The 26,132-nt window shown below is 51.4% G+C and overlaps 1 protein-coding gene across 1 annotated transcript; it reads left to right on the forward strand.

Moving 5' to 3' along the window:
• Positions 1-521: 521 nt before the first annotated feature.
• On the forward strand, positions 522-25,998 carry LOC149428673 (mucin-13-like). The gene is given in 13 exon segments (XM_089667126.1): positions 522-548; positions 551-632; positions 5,805-6,080; positions 10,870-10,992; positions 11,755-11,855; positions 13,130-13,188; positions 15,768-15,916; positions 17,123-17,260; positions 19,604-19,721; positions 21,208-21,245; positions 22,119-22,206; positions 23,688-23,886; positions 25,511-25,998. Coding segments are annotated over 13 exon segments (1,440 nt in total). The 3' UTR covers positions 25,553-25,998.
• The last annotated feature ends 134 nt before the right edge of the window (positions 25,999-26,132 follow it).

Below are 26,132 nucleotides of genomic sequence, written 5' to 3' on the forward strand. Positions count from 1 at the left end.
GTAAACCCTGGAGATGGTTGTGTGGGAAAATCCCAGGAGATCAGCAGTTTGTGAAATCCTCAGACCAGCCCGTCTGGCACCAACAACCATGCCATGTTCAAAGTCACTAAAATCCCCTTTTTTCCCCATTCTGATGCTCGGTTTGAATTTCATCAACTTGTCTTCACCAAGTCTAGATGCCTAAGTACATTTTGTTGCTGCCATGTGATTGGCTGATTAGTGATTTGTGTTACCGAGCCATTGAACAGGTGGACCTAATAACGTGGCCAGTGAGTGTATACTGTATAGATATAAAAACTGATCATTTTGTTGGTTGCTGTGAGATTTTACCACAATCCTAAAACCCAAACAAGTGACAAGCCAAGGGGCCCGAGTGTCACTGCTATCTGCTTTACCTCCGCCACACCTGTCCCAGGAGAGACAATCTATACTTCCTCCATACACAGATATTAATTATCAACCGGAGTCCAATTAGCATCTGACGTCAATGAGCGGACTCTGGACCCGAGCGCAGCTTAAAGATGAAAATCCCAGGAAGTCCAATCATTTCTCAGTGAGGAGTCAGAGAGGAGCCATGAGGGGGATTCTGTACATCTGTGTGACCTGCGGACTTTTACTGGCTTCTGTAGGAGGTAAGATGGGTCCTCCCAAATCTATTACCGGACATTGGGGGGAGGGGAATGATGGGGCTAGGACCAAACTGGTCATTATTATCATCGCAGCCATGAACAGGGACAGTGCCTGGATATGGAGAAGAACCATTCTCACCCGGAGTTCCCCCAGAGGTTACTAGAGATGCTACATGTAATTTCTGCCTCTCGAATAGGATACCACTCACCAATGACTTTACCCAGTATCTGTAAGGGGAGCATTCTTCCCACTGACCCCCAATGTAAGGGACATTCTTCCCACCGACCCCCAATGTAAGGGACATTCTTCCCACCGACCCCCAATGTAAGGGACATTCTTCCCACTGACCCCCAATGTAAGGGGCATTCTTCCCACTGACCCCCAATGTAAGGGACATTCTTCCCACCGATCCCCAATGTAAGGGACATTCTTCCCACCGACCCCCAATGTAAGGGACATTCTTCCCACCGACCCCCAATGTAAGGGACATTCTTCCCACTGATCACCAATGTAAGGGACATTCTTCCCACCGATCCCCAATGTAAGGGACATTCTTCCCACCGACCCCCAATGTAAGGGACATTCTTCCCACCGACCCCCAATGTAAGGGACATTCTTCCCACCGACCCCCAATGTAAGGGACATTCTTCCCACTGATCACCAATGTAAGGGACATTCTTCCCACCGACCCCCAATGTAAGGGACATTCTTCCCACCGACCCCCAATGTAAGGGACATTCTTCCCACCGACCCCCAATGTAAGGGACATTCTTCCCACTGACCACCAATGTAAGGGACATTCTTCCCACTGACCTCCAATGTAAGGGACATTCTTCCCACTGACCACCAATGTAAGGGACATTCTTCCCACTGACCCCCAATGTAAGGGACGTTCTTCCCACTGACCCCCCAATGTAAGGGACATTCTTCCCACTGATCACCAATGTAAGGGACATTCTTCCCACCGACCCCCAATGTAAGGGACATTCTTCCCACCGACCCCCAATGTAAGGGACATTCTTCCCACTGACCCCCCAATGTAAGGGACATTCTTCCCACTGATCACCAATGTAAGGGACATTCTTCCCACCGACCCCCAATGTAAGGGACATTCTTCCCACCGACCCCCAATGTAAGGGACATTCTTCCCACTGACCCCCAATGTAAGGGACATTCTTCCCACTGATCACCAATGTAAGGGACATTCTTCCCACCGACCCCCAATGTAAGGGACATTCTTCCCACCGACCCCCAATGTAAGGGACATTCTTCCCACTGATCACCAATGTAAGGGACATTCTTCCCACCGACCCCCAATGTAAGGGACATTCTTCCCACCGACCCCCAATGTAAGGGAGCATTCTTCCAACCGACCCCCAATGTAAGGGACATTCTTCCCACCGACCCCCAATGTAAGGGAGCATTCTTCCCACTGACAGCCAATGTAAGGGACATTCTTCCCACCGACCCCCAATGTAAGGGACATTCTTCCCACCGACCCCCAATGTAAGGGACATTCTTCCCACTGACCACCAATGTAAGGGACATTCTTCCCACTGATCACCAATGTAAGGGACATTCTTCCCACTGATCCCCAATGTAAGGGACATTCTTCCCACTGACCCCCAATGTAAGGGACGTTCTTCCCACTGACCCCCAATGTAAGGGACGTTCTTCCCACTGACTCCCAATGTAAGGGACATTCTTCCCACTGACCCCCAATGTAAGGGACGTTCTTCCCACCGACCACCAATGTAAGGGACATTCTTCCCACTGACCACCAATGTAAGGGACATTCTTCCCACTGACCACCAATGTAAGGGACATTCTTCCCACTGACCCCCAATGTAAGGGACGTTCTTCCCACTGATCCCCAATGTAAGGGACATTCTTCCCACTGACCCCCAATGTAAGGGACGTTCTTCCCACTGATCCCCAATGTAAGGGACATTCTTCCCACTGACCCCCAATGTAAGGGACGTTCTTCCCACTGACCCCCAATGTAAGGGACATTCTTCCCACTGATCACCAATGTAAGGGACATTCTTCCCACTGACCACCAATGTAAGGGACATTCTTCCCACTGACCCCCAATGTAAGGGACGTTCTTCCCACTGATCCCCAATGTAAGGGACATTCTTCCCACTGATCCCCAATGTAAGGGACATTCTTCCCACTGACCCCCAATGTAAGGGACGTTCTTCCCACCGACCCCCAATGTAAGGGACATTCTTCCCACTGACCTCCAATGTAAGGGACATTCTTCCCACTGACCACGAATAAAGGGGTCACTTTTCTAGTGTCTGTCAATGTAAAGTGTCTCTACAATCAGTTTGTTCACATAATACATATATATTTCATTAATATTACTGAAGATCATTTTGTTGTGTAGAGCCCCCTCCCCCCCCCCGGGTGTTGAATACTCCATCTCAGTCATATCTGCAACGTAGTGTTCATGCTAATATCTGGTGATAATATAACAATCAAGCGTTCCTCTGTGATCACCAGGCAGAGAACGGCAGGTAGAGATCGGGAACACAAGATGGCGGGGAGTCACTGACGGGGAACATGACGAATCAATGACAGGATCTCCTGTAGATATAGATTACTCAGGCACAGAGCGCGCTCCGTGGGGGCCTTCTGTAGGGAGAATCTGAGACCATTCGGGAGCGATTTACAAGTGTTGACAGAATGAAATAAAATACATAAATAAACAAAAAAAACAAAAACGATCAACAAAATGGAAAAATAACTTTGAGCCCCAAAACCAATAAACAGTTTTTGTTGTTTCTGATTCTTGGGTCTCAGGGGGTTATAATCAGGAAAATGCTGATCTTTGTCTGGATGGTGGAAGAGATGTTTATGGCGTTTGATGCCAAAGTGTGAGTCTTACAAAGTTATTATTTATTTTTAACCCCTTCCTGTCCGGCTGCTGTATATAAACGGCCAGATGGTGGCAGTCCAGGGGCGGGTTGGTGTTCATAAATGGCGCCACCTATTTTGGACTGTGCGCGCTCCATGGGAGCGCGCAGCACTGCGATCCCCAGTGCCCAATGTGTCCTCCGGACACAGCAGAACACCGATCATCATAGAGGACCTCTGTATGAGTTCCCGATCATGTGATCACTGATTGGCCAATTAGTGATCACATGCAGAGTAGTAAGCAAGATGTTATTTCTGACATCATTGCTTACTACGTGTGAAATCTGTGAATGATCACAGAGATCATGTGGTATAGGGCCATTCACAACAGCCTTGTACCATGTGACAAGTTGTGACCAATCACAGCTCACACAGTATTTCTCAATGGCTGCAAGGAGAGGAGGAGAAATGATTACTTTTACAGCCTTAATGGGTGTAAAAGTAATCAGTGTAAAAAAAAAAAAAAGAAATCTTCATCACCCACAAAAGTAGTGCAGTGTCACCATGGTGACCCCACACTGCTAGGGTGACAGTATGTAAAAAAAACAAAAAAAAAAACAAATAGTAAAAAATAAAATAAAAATGTAAAAAGTTTTTTAAAAAAAATTATATTTGGTTTTAAACTAATCTGGGTTGTTTTTTTTGTTTTTTTTTACTAAAAAGATGACTGAATAGATCTTGGCCAAGATTTATGATGAAATATCACTTATTTGCTAAATTTTATAAGAAAAATACTTTTTTTTTTAAATTTTGGGAATTTTTCATTTATATTTAAAAAGAATATAAAATAAAGAAAACTCCCAGCGGTGAATAAATACAACCAAAATAAAGTTCTATCTGTCTCAAAAAAATGCAAAAATTCATATGGGTACAGTGTTGCATGACCGCGCAATTGTCATTCAAAGTGTGATAGCGCTGAAAGCTGGAAATAGGCCTGGACTGGAAGGGGGGGAAAGTGTCCGGACTGGAAGGGGGGGAAAGCGTCCGGACTGGAAGGGGGGGAAAGCGTCCGGACTGGAAGGGGGGAAAGCGTCCGGACTGGAAGGGGGGGAAAGCGTCCGGACTGGAAGGGGGGGAAAGTGTCCGGACTGGAAGGGGGGGGAAAGCGTCCGGACTGGAAGGGGGGGAAAGTGTCCGGACTGGAAGGGGGTGAAAGCGTCCGGACTGGAAGGGGGGGAAAGTGTCCGGACTGGAAGGGGGTGAAAGTGTCCGGACTGGAAGGGGGGGGGGAAAGTGTCCGGACTGGAAGGGGGTGAAAGTGTCCGGACTGGAAGGGGGGGGGGAAAGTGTCCGGACTGGAAGGGGGGGAAAGTGTCCGGACTGGAAGGGGGGGGGGGGAAAGTGTCCGGACTGGAAGGGGGGGGGGGGAAAGTGTCCGGACTGGAAGGGGGGAAAGTGTCTGGACTGGAAGGGGGGAAAGTGTCCGGACTGAAAGGGGGGGAAAAACTGTCCGGACTGGAAGGGGGGGAAAGTGTCCGGACTGGAAGTGGGGGAAAGTGTCCGGACTGGAAGGGGGGGAAAGTGTCCGGACTGGAAGGGGATGAAAGTGTCCGGAGTGGGGGGGGGTGAAAATGTCCGGACTGGAAGGGGGGGAAAGCGTTCGGACTGGAAGGGGGTGAAAGTGTCCGGACTGGAAGGGGGGGAAAGCATTCGGACTGGAAGGGGGGGAAGCGTTCGGACTGGAAGGGGGTGAAAGTGTCCGGACTGGAAGGGGGGGAAAGCATTCGGACTGGAAGGGGGGGAAAGTGTCCGGACTGGAAGGGGGTGAAAGTGTCCGGACTGGAAGGGGGTGAAAGTGTCCGGACTGGAAGGGGGTGAAAGTGTCCGGACTGGAAGGGGGGGAAGTGTCCGGACTGGAAGGGGGGGAAAGCGTCCGGACTGGAAGGGGGGGAAAGTGTCCGGACTGGAAGGGGGGGAAAGTGTCCGGACTGGAAGGGGGGGAAAGTGTCCGGACTGGAAGGGGGTGAAAGCGTCTGGACTGGAAGGGGGGGAAGTGTCCGGACTGGAAGGGGGGGAAGTGTCCGGACTGGAAGTGGTTAATAAGAAGTCATTTGTGATTGCAGAGCTCTATATTTGACTACTGATCCCAGAGCACCCTGTCCCTCTGATGTGGGGGATGGTGGGATATGTAGTTCCTAAACTCCCGGGGAGTGCAGGCTGAGCAGGGCCGGCCTATAGGGCAGAGTGACTGATCACATGGATAAGAGGAACAAACGTCATTTTCCAATAATATTTCTCATCTTTTGTTCCAGCCACCACTACTGACCCTGCACCCACTGATGGTACTATGGAGACCTCAAAGCCTACTGCACCTGACGCAAACACCGCCATCACACCCAGCAATGCGCCTACAGACCAGAATGTAACCACACCTCCGGGTTCAAGTGGAAATACAACAGAAGAGGCCACCACCAGCCTCAGCACTCAAGAGTCAAGCAGCTCAAACGTTACAGAAGCCACCGGCATCCCAAATGTCACCACACCAAGGATAAACATCACAGAGGCAGCAGTGACCACAACAACAGCCAGTGAGTATGAGACTGGAGCTGTGCTTATTTCTCTTTACCAGGTAGAGATGACTGAGCTCTCGAGGTGACCCAGGACTTACTGAGCTCCAGAGGTGACCCAGGAATCACTGAGCTCCAGAGGTGACCCAGGAATCACTGAGCTCCAGAGGTGACCCAGGAATCACTGAGCTCCAGAGGTGACACAGGACTCACTGAGCTCCAGAGGTGACCCAGGACTCACTGAGCTCCAGAGGTGACCCAGGACTCACTGAGCTCCAGAGGTGACCCAGGACTCACTGAGCTCCAGAGGTGACCCAAGACTTACTGAGCTCCAGAGGTGACCCGGGACTCATTGAACTCCAAAGGTGACCCGGGACTCACTGAGCTCCAGAGGTGACCCGGGACTCACTGAGCTCCAGAGGTGACCCGGGAATCACTGAGCTCCAGAGGTGACCCGGGACTCACTGAGCTCCAGAGGTGACCCGGGACTCACTGAGCTCCAGAGGTGACCCGGGACTCACTGAGCTCCAGAGGTGACCCGGGACTCACTGAGCTCCAGAGGTGACCCGGGAATCACTGAGCTCCAGAGGTGACCCGGGACTCACTGAGCTCCAGAGGTGACCCGGGACTCATTGAATGCCAGAGGTGACCCAGGACTTACTGAGATCCAGAGGTGACCCAGGGCTCATTGAACTCCAGAGGTGACCCAGGACTCATTGAACTCCAGAGGTGACCCAGGACTCATTGAACTCCAGAGGTGACCCAGGACTCATTGAACTCCAGAGGTGACCCAGGACTCATTGAACTCCAGAGGTGACCCAGGACTCATTGAACTCCAGAGGTGACCCAGGACTCATTGAACTCCAGAGGTGACCCAGGACTCATTGAACTCCAGAGGTGACCCAGGACTCATTGAGTTCCAGAGGTGGCCCAGGACTCAATGAATTCCAGAGGTGGCCCAGGACCTACCGAGCTCCAAAGGTGGCTCAGGACTCATTGAGCTCTGAAGATGACCCAAGACTCATTGCGCTTCAGAGGTGACTTAGGGCTCTGAGCTCCAGAGGTGACCCAGGACTCACTGAACTCCAGAGGTGACCCAGGACTCACTGAGCTGTTCTATCTCAGCATTTGTAAGAATATATATATATTTGTAATCATAAATAAAGCAAGAACATCCCCAGAGCAACCACTCAGCTCCGAGCAGGAGGGGCCGGCAAGGTTTTCATCCAAAGATGCTTTATTTTGAATTAATGATCTGACATGTTTTAGGGGCATTTATTGCCTTCATTGGGGTTTTATACTCTGCATCCCTCATATGGGTTTAATCCATTCGAATCTCCATGACAGGCGTATTTAATAAGAAATGTCACATTGGGGAGCCGTCTACTAGACAGGACAGGCAGAGCAGCAATGTTGGCTCATGACCCATCAACCTATCGACCCATCGACTCCTGGAGTGTGAGATTCAATGACAGGTCCACTTTAGGAGCAGAGTTGAATAATCTCTATAACGTTTGTTAATGGATGAGTTTTGGCAAAGATGACATTTTGTAGTTTTTCTTGTACATAAAAAAACAAATTTGTATCAACCAATCAGGCACAATTATCTATCGGAGGTACAGAAAGAGAAATAATATGTGAAACCGTCACAAAAAAGTTGCAATTGTAACAAATACACTACAATGTTGTAGTGTTTGTAGATTGTAAGGAGTCCAGCGCCACCTACTGCTTGGTACAGGAGTGCACTTATGCTGTGCGTCCAAAATACACGATATTGCCCCAAGTATTGTACCCGCCCTCCAAATCATGTGATTCAGGTGTTCCAATCCCCTCCCAATCATGTGACTCAGGTGCTCCAATCCCCTCCATATCATGTGATTCAGGTGTTCCAATCCCCTCCATATCATGTGATTCAGGTGTTCCAATCCCCTCCATATCATGTGATTCAGGTGTTCCAATCCCCTCCATATCATGTAATTCAGGTGTTCCAATCCCCTCCATATCATGTGATTCAGGTGTTCCAATCCCCTCCATATCATGTGATTCAGGTGTTCCAATCCCCTCCATATCATGTGATTCAGGTGTTCCAATCCCCTCCATGGACACAGGTGTATACAATCAAGCCCCTAGACATGCAGACTGCTTCTACAAACATTGGTGAAAGAATGGGTCGCTCTCAGGAGCTCAGTGACTCCAAGCGTGGTCCCGTGATAGGTGGCCACCTGGGCAATAAGTCCATCCGTGACATTTCCTGGCTATTAAATATTCCACGCTCAACTGTTAGTGGGATTATAACAAAGTGGAAGCAACTGGGAACAACAGCCACTCAGCCACCAAGTGGTAGGCCACGTCACATGACAGAGCGGGGTCAGCGCATGCTGAAGCGCACAGTGCGCAGAAGTCACCAACTGTCTGCAGAGTCAATAGCTAAAGACCTCCAAACTTGGTGTGGCCTTCAGATGAGCCCAACAACAGTGCGTAGAGAGCTTCATGGAATGGGTTTCCATGGCCGAGCAGCTGCATCCAAGCCTTCCATCACCAAGTGCAATGCAAAGCGTCGGATGCCGTGGTGTAAAGCACGCTGCCACTGGACTCTAGAGCATGGAGATGTGTTCTCTGGAATGACCAATCATGCTTCTCTGTCTGGCAATCTGATGGACGTGTCTGGGTTTGGCGGTGGCCAGGAGAACGGTACTTGCCTGACTGCATTGTGCCAAGTGTAAAGTTTGGTGGAGGGGGGATTATGGTGTGGGGATTGTTGTTCAGGGGTTGGGCTTGGCCCCCTAGTTCCGGAAGGGATGAAATTTTGGACAATTTCATGCTCCCAACTTTGTGGGAGGAGTTTGGGGATGGCCCCTTCCTGTTCCAACATGACTGCCCCCCAGTGCACAAAGCAAGGTCCATAAAGACATGGAGGAGCCAGTTTGGGGTGGAGGAACTTGACTGTCCTGCACAGAGTCCTGACCTCAACCCCATAGAACACCTTTGGGATGAATTAGAGCGGAGACTGCGAGCCAGGCCTCCTCCCCCGACATCAGTGCCTGACCTGACAAATGTGCTTCTGGAAGAATGGTCCAACCTTCCCATAGACACCCTCCTAAACCTTGTGGACGGCCTTCCCAGAAGAGTTGAAGCTGTTATAGCTGCAAAGGGCGGGGCCAACTCAATATTGAACCCTACGGACTAAGACTGGGGGGCCATTAAAGGTCATGTGCGTGGAAAGGGCGGGGCCAACTCAATATTGAACCCTACGGACTAAGACTGGGGGGCCACTAAAGGTCATGTGTGTGGGAAGGCCAGTGGCCCGATACTTGGGGCACTATAATGTACTTACCTTTCACATTCATCCATGCGATTGTTCCACTCGGTGTTGCAGTTTTGTTCATGTTTATGGTTGGATTTATACCCAGTATTGGGGGATTTTATTTAAATGTTTTTTTATGACTTTTTTATTGTATATTTTTTGCACCTTAACTAACACTAAGCACATGGAGTGTCCGGGGTGCACATGGAGTGTCCGGGGTGCACATGGAGTGTTGGGGGTGCACATGGAGTGTTGGGGGTGCACATGGAGTGTCCGGGGTGCACATGGAGTGTCCGGGGTGCACATGTAGGGGTGGTGGCTGGGAGTGATACATTTCCAGGTTGGTTAGGCGCAGGATCTATGCATTAGTGGTCAGTAGCCGAGTTAATAATTACCCCTGTTTGCTGCATCACTGGCCAGTGGAGGTGGTAATAGTGCCTCTCGTGCTCATTAGTGGCCACTGGTGGTCTTCATTAACTCCTTCATGCAGCATTATGAAGGGGTGAGTAGCACCGCCGACGAGCACCAATGGGGACGGACGTTGTAAAGAGCGCAGCCACTGACCACCAATGATGGGGGTTATTACTGAGGAAACACGGCATGTTAGGTGTGCAGCGTGGATACATTGTTCAGTGTGCAGCGTGGATACATTGTTAGGCGTGCAGCGTGGATACATTGTTAGGCGTGCAGCGTGGATACATTGTTAGGTGTGCAGCGTGGATACATTGTTAGGTGTACAGTGTATATACATTGTTAGGTGTGCAGTGTGGATACATTGTTAGGTGTACAGTGTATATACATTGTTAGGTGTGCAGTGTATATACATTGTTAGGTGTGCAGTGTGGATACATAGCTCGGTGTGCAGTGGTGGATACATTGTTAGGTGTGCAGTGTATATACATTGTTAGGTGTGCAGTGTGGATACATAGCTCGGTGTGCAACGTGGATACATTGTTAGGTGTGCAGTGTATATACATTGTTAGGTGTGCAGTGTGGATACATAGCTCGGTGTGCAACGTGGATACATTGTTAGGTGTGCAGTGTATATACATTGTTAGGTGTGCAGTGTGGATACATAGCTCGGTGTGCAACGTGGATACATTGTTAGGTGTGCAGTGTATATACATTGTTAGGTGTGCAGTGTGGATACATTGTTAGGTGTACAGTGTATATACATTGTTAGGTGTGCAGTGTATATACATTGTTAGGTGTGCAGTGTGGATACATTGTTCGGTGTGCAGTGTGGATACATAGCTCGGTGTGCAGTGTGGATACATTGTTCGGTGTGCAGTGTGGATACATAGCTCGGTGTGCAGTGTGGATACATAGCTCGGTGTGCAGTGTGGATACATTGTTCGGTGTGCAGTGTGGATACATTGTTCGGTGTGCAGTGTGGATACATAGCTCGGTGTGCAGTGTGGATACATAGCTCGGTGTGCAGTGGATACATTGTTTCTAGGTCTGTATGTTACATTGTATTGATCCGCTCCTGTTGTCTGTCCTCAGATCCCACGACGTGCTCATCCAATCCCAATCCCTGTGGGACGGTTCCGTGTATTCAGCTCTCCAATGACTTCGTCTGCCGCTGCTCGCCGGGCTTCTCTTTCAGCAACTCGTCGTGTCATCCAGGTGAGATCATCGAATTATCGGAGAGATCGATCGGATCGTTCACATTGTCAGCTGATTGGACATTGCATTATGGGGGGAGGGGCCACTGACCTAAAGAAGGACTCTGCTGAGAATGCATCTACATGCAGTGCAGGGCGGAGCCCATAACATACCCCGGGGTAATTCTAGGAGCACGACACCCCTCTCTGTATGTATGGGGTCCTCATATCTTCACATTGCAGGGCCCTCATACCTCTACATTGCGGGGTCCTCATACCTCTACATGGTGGGGCCCTCATACCTCTACATGGTGGGGCCCTCATACCTCTACATGGCGGGGTCCTCATACCTCTACATGGCGGGGTCCTCATACCTCTCCATTGCGGGGTCCTCATACCTCTCCATGGCGGGGTCCTCATACCTCTACATTGCGGGGTCCTCATACCTCTCCATGGTGGGGTCCTCATACCTCTCCATGGCGGGGTCCTCATACCTCTCCATGGCGGGGTCCTCATACCTCTACATGGCGGGGTCCTCATACCTCTACATGGCGGGGTCCTCATACCTCTACATGGCGGGGTCCTCATACCTCTCCATTGTTGGGCCCTCATACCTCTCCATTGCGGGGCCCTCATACCTCTCCATTGCGGGGCCCTCATACCTCATGTCTCCATCTCTCCTCAGCATCACATCTCTGCTCAGGGGGTGAATAATCTCCATAGAGATGATTTCTCCTATAACAGAGAAGCTGACTTGTGGTTCTGGTTCTGGTTCTGGTTTCAGGTGACACTTTCTATGGTTTGCTGAGAATTACCGGCAAGGAGTTCAGTCCAGACCCGGCATCAGCCGAATACACCGCCATCTACAGGGATGTGATCAGCAATGTGAGTATTATATTACACCCCGGTGTACTATGGTCCTGGATTGTGCCGGTACCCCGGTGTACTATGGTCCTGGATTGTGCCGGTACCCCGGTGTACTATGGTCCTGGATTGTGCCGGTACCCCGGTGTACTATGGTCCTGGATTGTGCCGGTACCCCGGTGTGCTATGACCCCGGACTGTGCCCGTACCCTTGTGTGCTGTGACCCCGGACTGTGCCCGTACCCCGGTGTACTGTGACCCCGGACCGTGCCGGCACCCCGGTGTACTATGGTCCCGGACTGTGCCGGTACCCCGGTGTACTGTGACCCCGGACCGTGCCGGCACCCCGGTGTACTATGGTCCTGGATTGTGCCGGTACCCCGGTGTACTATGGTCCCGGACTGTGCCGGTACCCTGGTGTGCTGTGACCCCGGACTGTGCCGGGACCCCGGTGTACTGTGACCCCGGACTGTGCCGGGACCCCGGTGTACTGTGACCCCGGACTGTGCCGGGACCCCGGTGTACTGTGACCCCGGACTGTGCCGGGACCCCGGTGTACTGTGACCCCGGACTGTGCCGGGACCCCGGTGTGCTGTGACCCCGGACTGTGCCCGTACCCTTGTGTGCTGTGACCCCGGACTGTGCCCGTACCCCGGTGTACTATGGTCCTGGATTGTGCCGGTACCCCGGTGTATTGTGACCCCGGACTGTGTCGGGACCCCGGTGTACTGTGACCCCGGACTGTGCAGGGACCCCGGTGTACTGTGACCCCGGACTGTGCCGACACCCCGGTGTACTGTGACCCCGGGCTGTGCCGGTTCCCCGGTGTTCTATGGTCCCGGGCTGTGCCGGTACCCCGGTGTTCTATGGTCCCGGGCTGTGCCGGTACCCCGGTGTTCTATGGTCCCGGGCTGTGCCGGTACCCCGGTGTTCTATGGTCCCGGGCTGTGCCGGTACCCCGGTGTTCTATGGTCCCGGGCTGTGCCGGTACCCCGGTGTTCTATGGTCCCGGACTGTGCCGGTACCCCGGTGTTCTATGGTCCCGGACTGTGCCGGTACCTCGGTGTAGTATGGTCCCGGACTGTGCCGGTACCCCGGTGTTCTATGGTCCCGGACTGTGCCGGTACCCCGGTGTTCTATGGTCCCGGACTGTGCCGGTACCCCGGTGTTCTATGGTCCCGGACTGTGCCGGTACCTCGGTGTAGTATGGTCCCGGACTCTCTGTATATTGTCACCCTGCAGTGCAGTTCCGGCTCTCCGCTCTTTATACTGAAATCTTTTTGTTTCCTCTCCAGTTTAAGAAATGTTTTGAGAACTTTCCGGACTACCTGAGCACCACAGTCCTGGAAATGAGGTGAGTGAGGTCTTCCCCTCAGTCCTCTGATCTGTACAGGACAGACCATAGAGAGAGGACCATAGAGGCTCATAGAGGACCGGATGGAGAGCCATTGCCTGGATAGAGGGGTACTAGAGTACTGGGGGGGGTGATCGGGGGGGGGGGGGGAGGTGAGGTTGACAAAAGGTTCCAGAATTTGAAGAGAGCGAGAGAGGGGGCACATGGGGGCAAATCACACAGAACCCGACGTGAGGGAGTGTAAATATGGGACAGCACAGGGAAATAGTCCATAGGGCAGCAATATGGCCCAGACACACAGTCCATGGAGTAACAATAGGGCCCAGCAAAGGGGTTCAAGAACTCACACTGATTACACCCGACGTTCCTTGGGGGGGGTGGTCTGGGCGACGGAGGGCTTGTCCAGGATGGTCTGCGGAGGCGGGGCCCAGGGCAGGCGTATGCTGGATCCAGAGAGAGGGAGAAGAGCGCTGGGGGCACCCTGGACACAAACTGGGAGCAGAGAAGAGCAGAGGGTGCAGGCAGGGGGGTGGCTGGGCAATGGGGGGCAGAGGGTGCAGGCAGGGGGGTGGCTGGGCAATGGGGGGCAGAGGGTGCAGGCAGGGGGTTGGCTGGGCAATGGGGGGCAGAGGGTGCAGGCAGGGGGGTGGCTGGGCAATGGGGGGCAAAGGGTGCAGGCAGGGGGGTGGCTGGGCAATGGGGGGCAGAGGGTGCAGGCAGGGGGGTGGCTGGGCAATGGGGGGCAGAGGGTGCAGGCAGGGGGGTGGCTGGGCAATGGGGGGCAATGGGGGCAGGCGGAGGGGGAGGTGGCTGAACAATGGGAGGTAATGGGAGGCAGAGGGTGCAGGCAGGGGGTGGCTGGGCAATGGGGGGCAGAGGGTGCAGGCAGGGGGGTGGCTGGGCAATGGGGGGCAGAGGGTGCAGGCAGGGGGGTGGCTGGGCAATGGGGGGCAATGGGGGCAGGCGGAGGGGGAGGTGGCTGAACAATGGGAGGTAATGGGGGGCAGAGGGTGCAGGCAGGGGGGTGGCTGGGCAATGGGGGGCAGAGGGTGCAGGCAGGGGGATGGCTGGGCAATGGGGGGCAGAGGGTGCAGGCAGGGGGATGGCTGGGCAATGGGGGGCATAGGGCAGTTTCTGGAGACCTGACAGTCTGGGGTCCTCAGAGGCACATCCAGGGGGACTGGCAGAGGGCAACAAGCTCCAGGACCACCCCCTCCCCCCTCACTGCGGCGGCCATGACGCCCTCCCAACTGACTTTAATCCGAGTTTCATATCACCTGCAGTAAGGCTCAGCAGGGTTTTCACAGTGCTGCTGGGGGAGCTGTAGTCTCATTATCTGGCTCTGTGCTGTGCAACCTCCCTCTCATGCTGTCAGGTATGTGGGTGGAGCTTCAGTGTGCTCAGACAGAGGGTGGAGCTTGAACCAGGGAACACACGGGCTGTTCTTTCACTGACTCAGAGTCCAGGAAATTCCGATGGTGAGGATAGCTATGACAGCCATTACTGAGAGAGGAGATGAATGAGGATGACGATGGAGTTTTGCTTCTCATACACATCTACACCAGCCTGAGATCCCCAGAGAGAAGTCTTCATTGATCCAGAATATGTTGGTGGGAGGTTGCATGTCCTGGTCTGTTCAGCCAACTTACCATCTGAAGTTGGCTGAACGTGTCTGCAGATTGTCCCGTGTGTGGCCGGCGCTGGGATCACCCTGCAGGTCGGAGGAGTTAGTTTATATGGAATTCTTTCCAGTTTGTCACCTTTATATTGTGAGCTGACACCATCCATACATCCCTGACACCATCCATGCATCCATGACACCATCCATACATCCATGACACCATCCATGCATCCATGACACCATCCATGCATCCATGACACCATCCATACATCCATGACACCATCCATGCATCCATGACACCATCCATGCATCCCTGACACCATCCATGCATCCCTGACACCATCCATGCATCCATGACACCATCCATACATCCATGACACCATCCATGCATCCCTGACACCATCCATGCATCCCTGACACCATCCATGCATCCCTGACACCATCCATACATCCATGACACCATCCATGCATCCATGACACCATCCATGCATCCATGACACCATCCATGCATCCATGACACCATCCATGCATCCATGACACCATCCATGCATCCATGACACCATCCATGCATCCATGACACCATCCATGCATCCATGACACCATCCATGCATCCCTGACACCATCCATATATCCCCGACACCATCCACACATCCATGACACCATCCACATATCCCCGACACCATCCACATATCTCTGACACCATCCCCATACCTCAGACACCATCCCCATACCTCAGACACCATCCCCATACCTCTGACACCATCCCCATACCTCTGACACCATCCCCATACCTCTGACACCATCCCCATACCTCTGACACCATCCCCATACCTCTGACACCATCCCCATACCTCTGACACCATCCCCATACCTCTGACACCATCCAAATACCTCTGACACCATCCAAATACCTCTGACACCATCCACATATCTCTGACATTTTTATTCTGTTTTCCAGTCAGAGTACTACAAAAAATGCTCGAAACACCAGCCCAGTGGACGTCAAGGTGTCACACATTTTTGGCCCGGGCACCACAGACAAGGCTACAGTAGATCAGACCATAATTGACTACGTTAAGACAATCGATAGTTTTGCAGCGTATGCCGGTGAGTGTCAGACATGTGTGCCATGTGAGGGGGAGGTAGTGCTGGACCCCGTCGGTGATCAGTGGAGGGTCCCTCAGACCCGGGAAAGTTGTGGAGATCGGTGAGGAGCGAAGAAAACGCCTAAAATCGTCTGAAACACCAAAGGAATAAATTGTGTTTATTGGTATATCAAAGTTCATAAACAATACCAGCGCTTTTACTGACACCATACAATAGCCAGCGCTTTTACTGACACCATACAATAGCCAGCGCTTTTACTGACACCATACAATAGCCAGCGCTTTTACTGACACCATACAATAGCCAGCGCTTTTACTGACACCATACAATAGCCAGCGCTTTTACTGACACCATACAACAATAGCCAGCACTTTTACTGACACCATACAACAATAGCCAGCGCTTTTACTGACACCATACAACAATAGCCAGCGCTTTTACTGACACCATACAACAATAGCCAGCGCTTTTACTGACACCATACAGTAGCCAGCGCTTTTACTGACACCATACAGTAGCCAGCGCTTTTACTGACACCAGTAGCCAGCGCTTTTACTGACACCATACAGTAGCCAGCGCTTTTACTGACACCATACAGTAGCCAGCGCTTTTACTGACACCATACAGTAGCCAGCGCTTTTACTGACACCATACAGTAGCCAGCGCTTTTACTGACACCAGTAGCCAGCGCTTTTACTGACACCATACAATAGCCAGCGCTTTTACTGACACCATACAGTAGCCAGCGCTTTTACTGACACCATACAGTAGCCAGCGCTTTTACTGACACCATACAGTAGCCAGCGCTTTTACTGACACCATACAGTAGCCAGCGCTTTTACTGACACCATACAATATCCTGAAGAAGGGAGGTTATAATCCCCCGAAACACGTTGGTCCCAGCTTTATGAACGTCGATAAAACAATGAGCACAATGATACCCTTGTTGGGGTCATGGGGGCCGAGGTTGGGGCCACCTTAATAGAGGGGTGTCATCCTGTTCCCCCCCAATGATCACCCCGATCCCTACACTTGGCCTCCACCATCCCCATGAAATTCTGGCGATGTAAATGTGATGTAAATTACGGTACTCCGGTGAAATCCAGCAAGTTCCCAGCCGTGATCACCCAGAATATCATCCTCCATAATGTAGACGGCACAGAGCTCATCATGGAACAATCTACCGATTCTTCTCCTCTTCCCCAGATCAAACCATCTGCACGTCTGGAGTGTACTGTGACGGTACAACCACGACATGTACAGCCGACAGTTCCGGACAAAGTGCTGTATGTACATGTAATGGCGGGCTGTACTCCTCCCAGCTGACAGTCACCACCTGCAGAGGTAAGTCACATGTAATGATACAAAACCAGCACAAGGGGGTGCCCCATACACAGTGTCTGGGGATCCTGGATTGTGCTAATGGGGGTGTCTGATTTCTGGGGATCCTGGATTGTGCTAATGGGGGTGTCTGATTTCTGGGGATCCTGGATTGTGCTAATGGGGGTGTCTGATTTCTGGGGATCCTGGACCATCCTAAAGTGTTACTAAACCCCAGACCCCGCATTCACTATATCCGCTCTCCCCGGACCCCGCATTCACTATATCCGCTCTCCCCGGACCCCGCATTCACTATATCCGCTCTCCCCGGACCCCGCATTCACTATATCCGCTCTCCCCGGACCCCGCATTCACTATATCCGCTCTCCCCGGACCCCGCATTCACTATATCCGCTCTCCCCGGACCCCGCATTCACTATATCCGCTCTCCCCGGACCCCGCATTCACTATATCCGCTCTCCCCGGACCCCGCATTCACTATATCCGCTCTCCCCGGACCCCGCATTCACTATATCCGCTCTCCCCGGACCCCGCATTCACTATATCCGCTCTCCCCGGACCCCGCATTCACTATATCCGCTCTCCCCGGACCCCGCATTCACTATATCCGCTCTCCCCGGACCCCGCATTCACTATATCCGCTCTCCCCGGACCCCGCATTCACTATATCCACTCTCCCCGGACCCCGCATTCACTATATCCCATCTCCCCTGACCCCGCATTCACTATATCCGCTCTCCCCGGACCCCGCACTCACTATATCCGCTCTCCCCGGACCCCGCACTCACTATATCCGCTCTCCCCGGACCCCGCACTCACTATATCCGCTCTCCCCGGACCCCGCACTCACTATATCCGCTCTCCCCGGACCCCGCATTCACTATATCCGCTCTCCCCGGACCCCGCATTCACTATATCCGCTCTCCCCGGACCCCACATTCCCTATATCCGCTCTCCCCGGACCCCACATTCCCTATATCCCCTCTCCCCGGACCCCGCATTCACTATATCCGCTCTCCCCGGACCCCGCATTCCCTATATCTGGTCTCCCACAGTACACAGAACATGGAAATGCAATTATTTTAGTAAATAAACTGCTAAATCCCTTTTCCCATCAGCAGTATAGAGCAGTCTTGTGACTTCTATCAGTGTCCAGCAGAGCACTGGATAAAGTCCTGACCCTCTTTCTGGACAGTGCTGATTGGCCTTGTGCTGATCACATGCACTCTCCCAAGAAAAAAAAAACAGGATCAAACAGCCTTTTTACACAGTGCGGAGGATTAACCCCTTAGGTTTCACAGTGAGTATAACCAGCACGCTTTACTGCATCTACAGACTGATTGTACTGTGGGGGGTTCAGTAACACTTTAATGGGAATGTCTGATTTCTGGGGATCCTGGACCTTGTTAATGGTGGTGTCTGGTTTCTGGGGATCCTGGACCTTGTTAATGGTGGTGTCTGGTTTCTGGGGATCCTGGACCTTGTTAATGGTGGTGTCTGGTTTCTGGGGATCCTGGACCTTGTTAATGGGGATGTCTGGTTTCTGGGGATCCTGGACCTTGTTAATGGGGATGTCTGATTTCTGGGGATCCTGGACATTGTTAATGGGGATATCTGATTTCTGGGGATCCTGGACCATGTTGATGGGGATCTCTGATTTCTGGGAATCATTAACCATGTAGATAGGGGTGTCTGAATTCTGGGGATCCTGAACCTTGTTAATGGGGGTGTCTGGTTTATGGGGATCCTGGACCTTGTTAATGGGGGTGTCTTACTTCTGGGGATCGTGGACCTTGTTAATGGGGATGTCTGGTTTATGGGGATCCTGTACCTTGTTAATGGGGATGTCTGATTTTTGGGGATCCTGGACCTTGTTAATGGGGATGTCTGGTTTCTGGGGATCCTGGACCTTGTTAATGGGGATGTCTGGTTTCTGGGGATCTTGGACCTTGTTAATGTATGTGTCTGGTTTATGGGGATCCTAGACCTTGTCAATGGGGATGTCTGGTTTATGGGGACCCTGGACCTTGTTAATGAGGGTGTCTGATTTCTGGGGATCCTGGACCTTGTTAATGGGGGTGTCTGATTTATGGGGACCCTGGACCTTGTTAATGGGGTGTCTACTGAATTGCAATTTTCCAGCCATCTAATTTTTGGAGAATAATTCATCAGATGATCGGAATTCACTAACTGAATTGTCATTCACTGGAAATTGTTCCAGCCAATCACTAATCAATTTGCTCATCACCCCCCCCCACCCACCCCAGCCGTATAACACCACGATGTAGCCGCCTGTCGCTGTGACGTCATGCCGCAGGACTCATTGTCCTCATTCATTTGTTGCAGAATGCGCTCCTGACTGCACGTCATCTGCTGGGCGCCAGTGCAAGCAAGGAGGGGACAACAACCTCCCCCAGTGTGTCTGCCTGCCGGGCTATAAATCCAAGGACAACCAATGTACAAAGTAAGTGACCCCCTGAGCACCAATCACCAGGGGGACAAACGTCACCTACCTGAGGATACTGGGGAGCTGGGAGACCCCCGACAACCGCTAACTGACACCTTGACACCCCCTGGGAGGAGGAACAATAGGCTGCTAGGTGTGAACGGGCCCCTAAAGTTGCTGGAAGACGGCGGGTAAGGTGACGGTTTGCTAGGAGGGAGGATTATGGGGGAGTTGTGTTTGGAGGGGGGATTTGTACTAAGAGGGGGGATTGGGTAGAATCTGTGCTAGGAGAGGGGATGGGGGGGGGAAGTCGTGTTAGGAGTGAGGGATGGGGGGGTGGAGGGATTGGGGGGGGGAATTTGTACTAGGAGGGGGTATGGGGGGTTGCAGTTGTGCTAGGAGCGAGGATTGGGGGAGGGAGGTTGGGAGGAGGGATTGGGGGGAGATTTGTGCTGAGAGGGAGGATTAGGGGGGAGTTGTGTTAGGTGGGGGGATTTGTACTAGGAGGGGATATTGGGGGGTATCTGTACTAGGAGAGGGGATGCGGGGGAGTTGTGCTAGGAGCGAGGATTTTGGGGGAATGTTTGGAGGAGGGATTGGGGGGGAATTTGTACTAGGAGTTGGCATTGGGGAGAATCTGTGCTAGGAGGGGGGTTGGGAGAAATGTTTGCTAAGAGGGGGGACGGGAGAATCTATACTATGAGGGGGGATTGAGGGGGGGATTTGTATTAGGAGGGGGGATTGGGAGGGGTTGTGCTAAAAGGGGCGGGATTTGGGGGCGATGATGTGTGCTCAGCGGGGTGAAGTAGAACTACAGTTAGTTTTTTTTGGGAGGGGGGCAAGTAGCTGGTCTTGCCTAGGGTGCATGATAGTCTGGCCCCGGATATGACACACCAGGAAGTGTCGGATGCAGAAGACTTGTCAGTATACATAGCTCCACAAGACTGAGAAGATGGGAGGACCAGGCAGGGGGAGGGGCTTGTGTTTAGTCTCTCCTTATTGGCCGGAGTCACACGTGTGCGGTCATCGGGGGTGCAATATCAACCTTGCGTCTTCATTGGTTGGGGCAGGTCATTCGATCCGTCTGGTCTGCCAGTGCATGGCAATGGACCAATCATCTGCCTCAGGGTGTCATTCGGTTGGCATGTGTAATTCAGGATAACATGTTTCAGCCAATCATTGGAGGAACACGGACGTGTGAAAGGGCCCTTCGGGGGGATCAGTTTAAGTAAGGAGATGAAGGGCCCCTACCTGTCCCCCCCTGTACTACGATGGACTGTGGATGCCATATGATGCCCCATAATGATGGCGCTGCTGGTTCTGGTATTGTAGACACCCAACCCTGGACAGGAGCCACTCCAGAATCCACCACTGGGGGCTCCACCTTGTTTCTCTGAGGACATTTCTGTGGTCGCTGACACTTGTTTCCAGGGGTGACCATGTGATTGAATGTTATTGGCCAATCCTGTCCCTTGTCTGATGTCTCCATTCTCTTTCCTTCCAGATGTGATTTTGGATATTCCGGAGACGACTGTAAGGACAGTAAGTATCAGCTGAATGCTGGAAATAGGTGGCGGCCATGACAGCGCTGTGACATCACACACATTGTGATTCTATTGGCCGCTTCCAACACCCAACACGTCCCAATCCACTGCAGGAACCACAATGTCCAAAGGGGAAATTACCCCCCACAACCTTTCTTTGGTCCTCCCACCACCACATGTCTGAAGTCCCCCTACTCCAGTCCTCTCCTGGGTGTCCACAGCCCCCCTTATCTCGTTCCACCCCCCCAGGAGATCTGGAGTCCCCCTACCCCAGCCCTTCCCCAAATATCTGTAGAACCCCCTTTCTCAAGTCCTCCCCTGAATGTCTTCAGCTCCCCCTATCCAGTCCCCCCCCCCGGATGCCTGCAGCCCCCCTTCTCCAGTCCTCCCCTGGATGTCTTCAGTCCCCCCTTCTCCAGTCCTCCCCTGGATGTCTTCAGTCCCCCCTTCTCCAGTCCTCCCCTGGATGTCTTCAGTCCCCCCTTCTCCAGTCCTCCCCTGGATGTCTTCAGTCCCCCCTTCTCCAGTCCTCCCCTGGATGTCTTCAGTCCCCCCTTCTCCAGTCCTCCCCTGGATGTCTTCAGTCCCCCCTTCTCCAGTCCTCCCCTGGATGTCTTCAGTCCCCCCTTCTCCAGTCCTCCCCTGGATGTCTTCAGTCCCCCCTTATCCAGTCCCCCCCCCCGGATGCCTGCAGCTCCTCTTCTCCAGTCCTCTCCTGGATGTCTTCAGCCCCCCCATTTTCCAATCTCCACCAAATGTCTGCAGCCCCCCAAATGACAGCCTGGAAGGGCCCCTGTATACTGGAGAGATTACCCCCCCTCCCCCTCCCCCATCATATCATTATATAATCAATGACTCCTTCTCTCCACAGACTACCTGCTGATCCTGGTCATCGTTGGGGCTGTTCTCGGGGCCGCTGTGCTCGCCCTGCTGGGGGCCGTTATTGGGGTGTCAGTGAGGTGAGCAGTGCAGCTATGACAAGAACTGAAATGTTAATATTTCCCCTCAGCAGAAATCAGCGACAACCAAAGTATTGTATTCATATTATTACCTGTACGCCCCGGTCAGTCTGGATAGGACTTCCCTTCTCTCCTCCCCTGGCTGCTGCAGAAAGGGTTATGTAGGGAGATTAGGGAGGTACAGAGGAGCTGGGCCAGCACAGACAGTAATTAGAAACCCCCAGAAGAGGAGGGGACTGTGACATACAAGGAGGGAGGGGTCTAGGAGACTCTTCCCAAAGTAGTCCGCTCTTCTAGCATGTTCAGAAGGAAATATAAAATAATCGATGGAAAGGAAAAATACTGAAAGTAAGAAATTTGTGAGTTTTTTACCCGCAATTGTTTAAAATGGTGCATTCCGTGTTGTAAAAAATGTTTATGTATCAGCATCCCCCCCCCCCCATACATACCTGAGTCCTCATTTGATCCAGCGCTTTGCACATCTTCTCTCCCTTTAGTTCCGGGTCTCACGGGCTTTGCTGGGGCAGCCATTGGCTCCCAAGGCTGTCAATCAAACACAGTTGACGAGGGAACAGAGGCGGGGCTGAATCCCACTGTCTGTGTCAATGAATGCAGACAGCTGGGTTCAGGAGCAAGCACACACAAGTTCCCCTATGGGAAGCAGCATCTCGTGGGGGCACTGTACAGTGAGGAGGAGCCAGGAGCATCAAAAGAAACCTGAGAAAAGAAGAATTTGAAAAAAAAAAGGAACGTTTAGAACCTCTTTAAGTTGACCACGGGGACATTCTTTGCACATTGTCACAACATCGGTTCCAATTATGACCAATAAAACAGGACATTGTTCTTTGTGATCCCAGCAGAGGGGGCTGTACTGGTCACCCAGTGTTGTATCTATGGGTTTCATTGGCAGATTGCAGGTGGTTGGGTGCTCTCAGCTCCTGCCCAATAGTCTGAGCCCCCCAGAGACCCCCAGTGACTAAAACATAGACACGAGCCAGTAGTTCTCTTTCATGAACTATACCTTGTATCCTGGGTAAAAATAATGGTGGAGTAACCCCCGGCCGGACCTCTGAGCGATGACAGACTCCACCCGGGTGAAATGCTTGAAGGACTTTGTGGGTGATGTTCAGCTTTGCTCTTTGTGTCCGGCGTGAGGGGCAGTTTGGTGGGGAATCTGGACCTGACTACTGCCTACTCAGCAGTCTCTCAGGGGTCCTTCTACAGGCTTGAACCTCCTACCACCATCTCCACCATTTTCTGTGTCCATGCCTTGCCCAGCATGTGGGCTTTCCCATACTCTGACCACCACTGATCGCTCAACCCAGAATATCCTCCGCACCTTCAACACAAAATTCAACAATGATGTAAAAATTAAAGTGTGAAGCCAAGTGAGAGTTTTCTTGCAACCCTTGTCCATCATAAATCTTTTCATGGTCCATACGAAGGTGACCCCAATATATTTTTTGCCCTGTGCACTGCAGGTCCAGTAAAAGTAAGAGTGGCGAGCGAGCAGAACTGATCGACGATGACAAGCCAGAAAGAAGCAGTCCAGCTCCCGGGAGTTTGTTCCCCAAAGTCCAAGTGAGGTCCGACATGGGCCAGGTGAACCGAGCCTCCAATATGTATGACAATAATGAGGAGCAGTACAATCGCTCCATACCAAAACGGGATTACGATGAGGTAAGTACGAGAGAGCGAGTGTGCTAATGGACATCAGATGGGGAATCGTCAAGGAGAAAATGTAAAAATATTTTCACAAAGTGACTTCAAACACTCCTTTGTTCTTCTGTGTGACCCATGAACCAATGTCTTCTACCAATCCTGGGCCCATCATTGTAGATCTCATAGCAACCATATAGACTGTAGTCTGTTTGGGACACACATTTCTGGTGTCCACTTTGGATACCTTAGTCCACCAGAAGGGGATATGTCCACCATGGGAGCCCCTCACACAGAATTGCACCACTAAAGTATGCATTTTAAGGCTGTTGTCCCTTTAGAAACACTGCTATGTGACCCTGGAGATGGTATCTTCTCCCAATCCTGGGCCCACCATTGTAGATCTCATAGTGACCACATAGGCTGCTGTCCATTTGGGAGGCATAGTTACATAGTTAGTCTGGCTGAGAAAGACAAATGTCCGTCCAGTTCAACCAAAAAAAAAAAATATAATCCTACACCCACTGTTGATCCAAAGGAAGGCAAAAAACCCAGCAAAGCACGATCTAATCTGCTTCTGCAGGGGAAAAAAATTCCTTCCTGATCCCCCGAGAGGCAATCGGATATTCCCTGGATCAACTTTCCCTATAAATGTTATATCCGGTTATATTCTGTGTATCCAAGAAAGGATCCAGGACTTTTCTAGTGTCCACTTTGAACTCCTTAGTCCACCAGAAGGGGATATGTCCACCATGAGAGCCCCTCTGACAGAATCTCACCACTAAAGTGTCCCTTTTGAGAATATCGACCCTTTAGCATCTCCTTTAGAACCTCTTCTATGTGATCCAGGAGCCAATATCTTCTACCAATCCTGTACCCACTATCATAGATCTCATAGCGACCATATAAGCTGTATTGGGAGAATACATTTCTGCAGTAACACAAGTCCACTTTGGACACCTTAGTCCACCAGAAGACAATATGTGCACCACAGGAGTCCCTCAGACAAAATATCACCACTAAAGTGTCCCTTTTGAGGATATTGACCCTTTAGCATCTCCTTTAGAACCTCTTCTATGTGATCCAGGAGCCAATATCTTCTACCAAGCCCACTACCATAGATCTCATAGTGATCATATAGGCTGTAGTGGGTTTGAGAGAATACATTTCTGCAGTAGCACAAGTCCACTTTGGACACCTGAGTCCACCAGAAGAGGATATGTCCACCACAGGAGCCCCTCAGACAAAATCTCATCACTAAAGTGTCCCTTTTGAGGATATTGACCCTTTAGCATCTCCTTTAGAACCTCTTCTATGTAATCCAGGAGCCGATATCTTCTACCAATGCTGGGCCCACTATCATAGTGACCATATAGGCTGTAGTGGGTTTGAGAGAATACATTTCTGCAGTAGCACAAGTCCACTTTGGACACCTTAGTCCACCAGAAGAGGATATGTCCACCACAGGAGCCCCTCAGACAAAATATCATCACTAAAATGTCCCTTTTGAGGATATTGACCCTTTAGCATCTCCTTTAGAACCTCTATGGGGGGGAAGGGGTTGTTATTTTGTTGTCATTGGAGATTTTTTTGTACATGGTATATATTGTTGGAGGAATGTTCTGATCTTCTGTCTCCTCTCCAGAATCCATGGTATGAAATGGCCAGGAAGGACAGGAACTACTAGGAACATGAAGAGAGCTCCCAGCGGATGGCATTTTCCCTAATGGTCTTCTATGTGCTCTGAGCTTATTGGCCGGTACAATAAGTCTGTACAGCGGGTATGACATAAGGAAACATCTGCACCACCCATTGAGTCTGCTGTACAGGAATGTGAACGCGGTCTCCACACCCCCGCTGAGACCAATCACCACACAGAAATAACGTGAAGACCACAGTCCTACTTCATGTAAAGGAACTGATGTGATCCTTATAAGTAATTTATTTTTATTTGTCATTTCAAATGGGGGGGGGGGGGGGGGCGCCATTGTTTGGAGAAAGCCATTATTTCCAGTTGAAGTGACTGCGAGCCTCATGGAGCAGCAATGCCGCCATTCCCGGGGAATTCATAGGAAGATTTTGTAGTGAAGCCAATAAAAGACAGCCGTTGGGCTACAGGTGGAAGACGGTTTACAGGCGGCTGGTTTTATTGAATAACAGAATCCCTCAATATAATAATAATAATAATAAATATTGTATAATAATATAGATTGTATAATAATATAGATTGTATAATATAACTCCCCGACTCCATGGCACCATTATGC

The sequence above is a fragment of the Staurois parvus genome, unplaced genomic scaffold, assembly GCF_062004578.1.
Source record: "Staurois parvus isolate SC_StPar_1 unplaced genomic scaffold, SC_StPar_1.0 ptg003047l, whole genome shotgun sequence".
Taxonomy (NCBI): Eukaryota; Metazoa; Chordata; class Amphibia; order Anura; family Ranidae; genus Staurois; species Staurois parvus.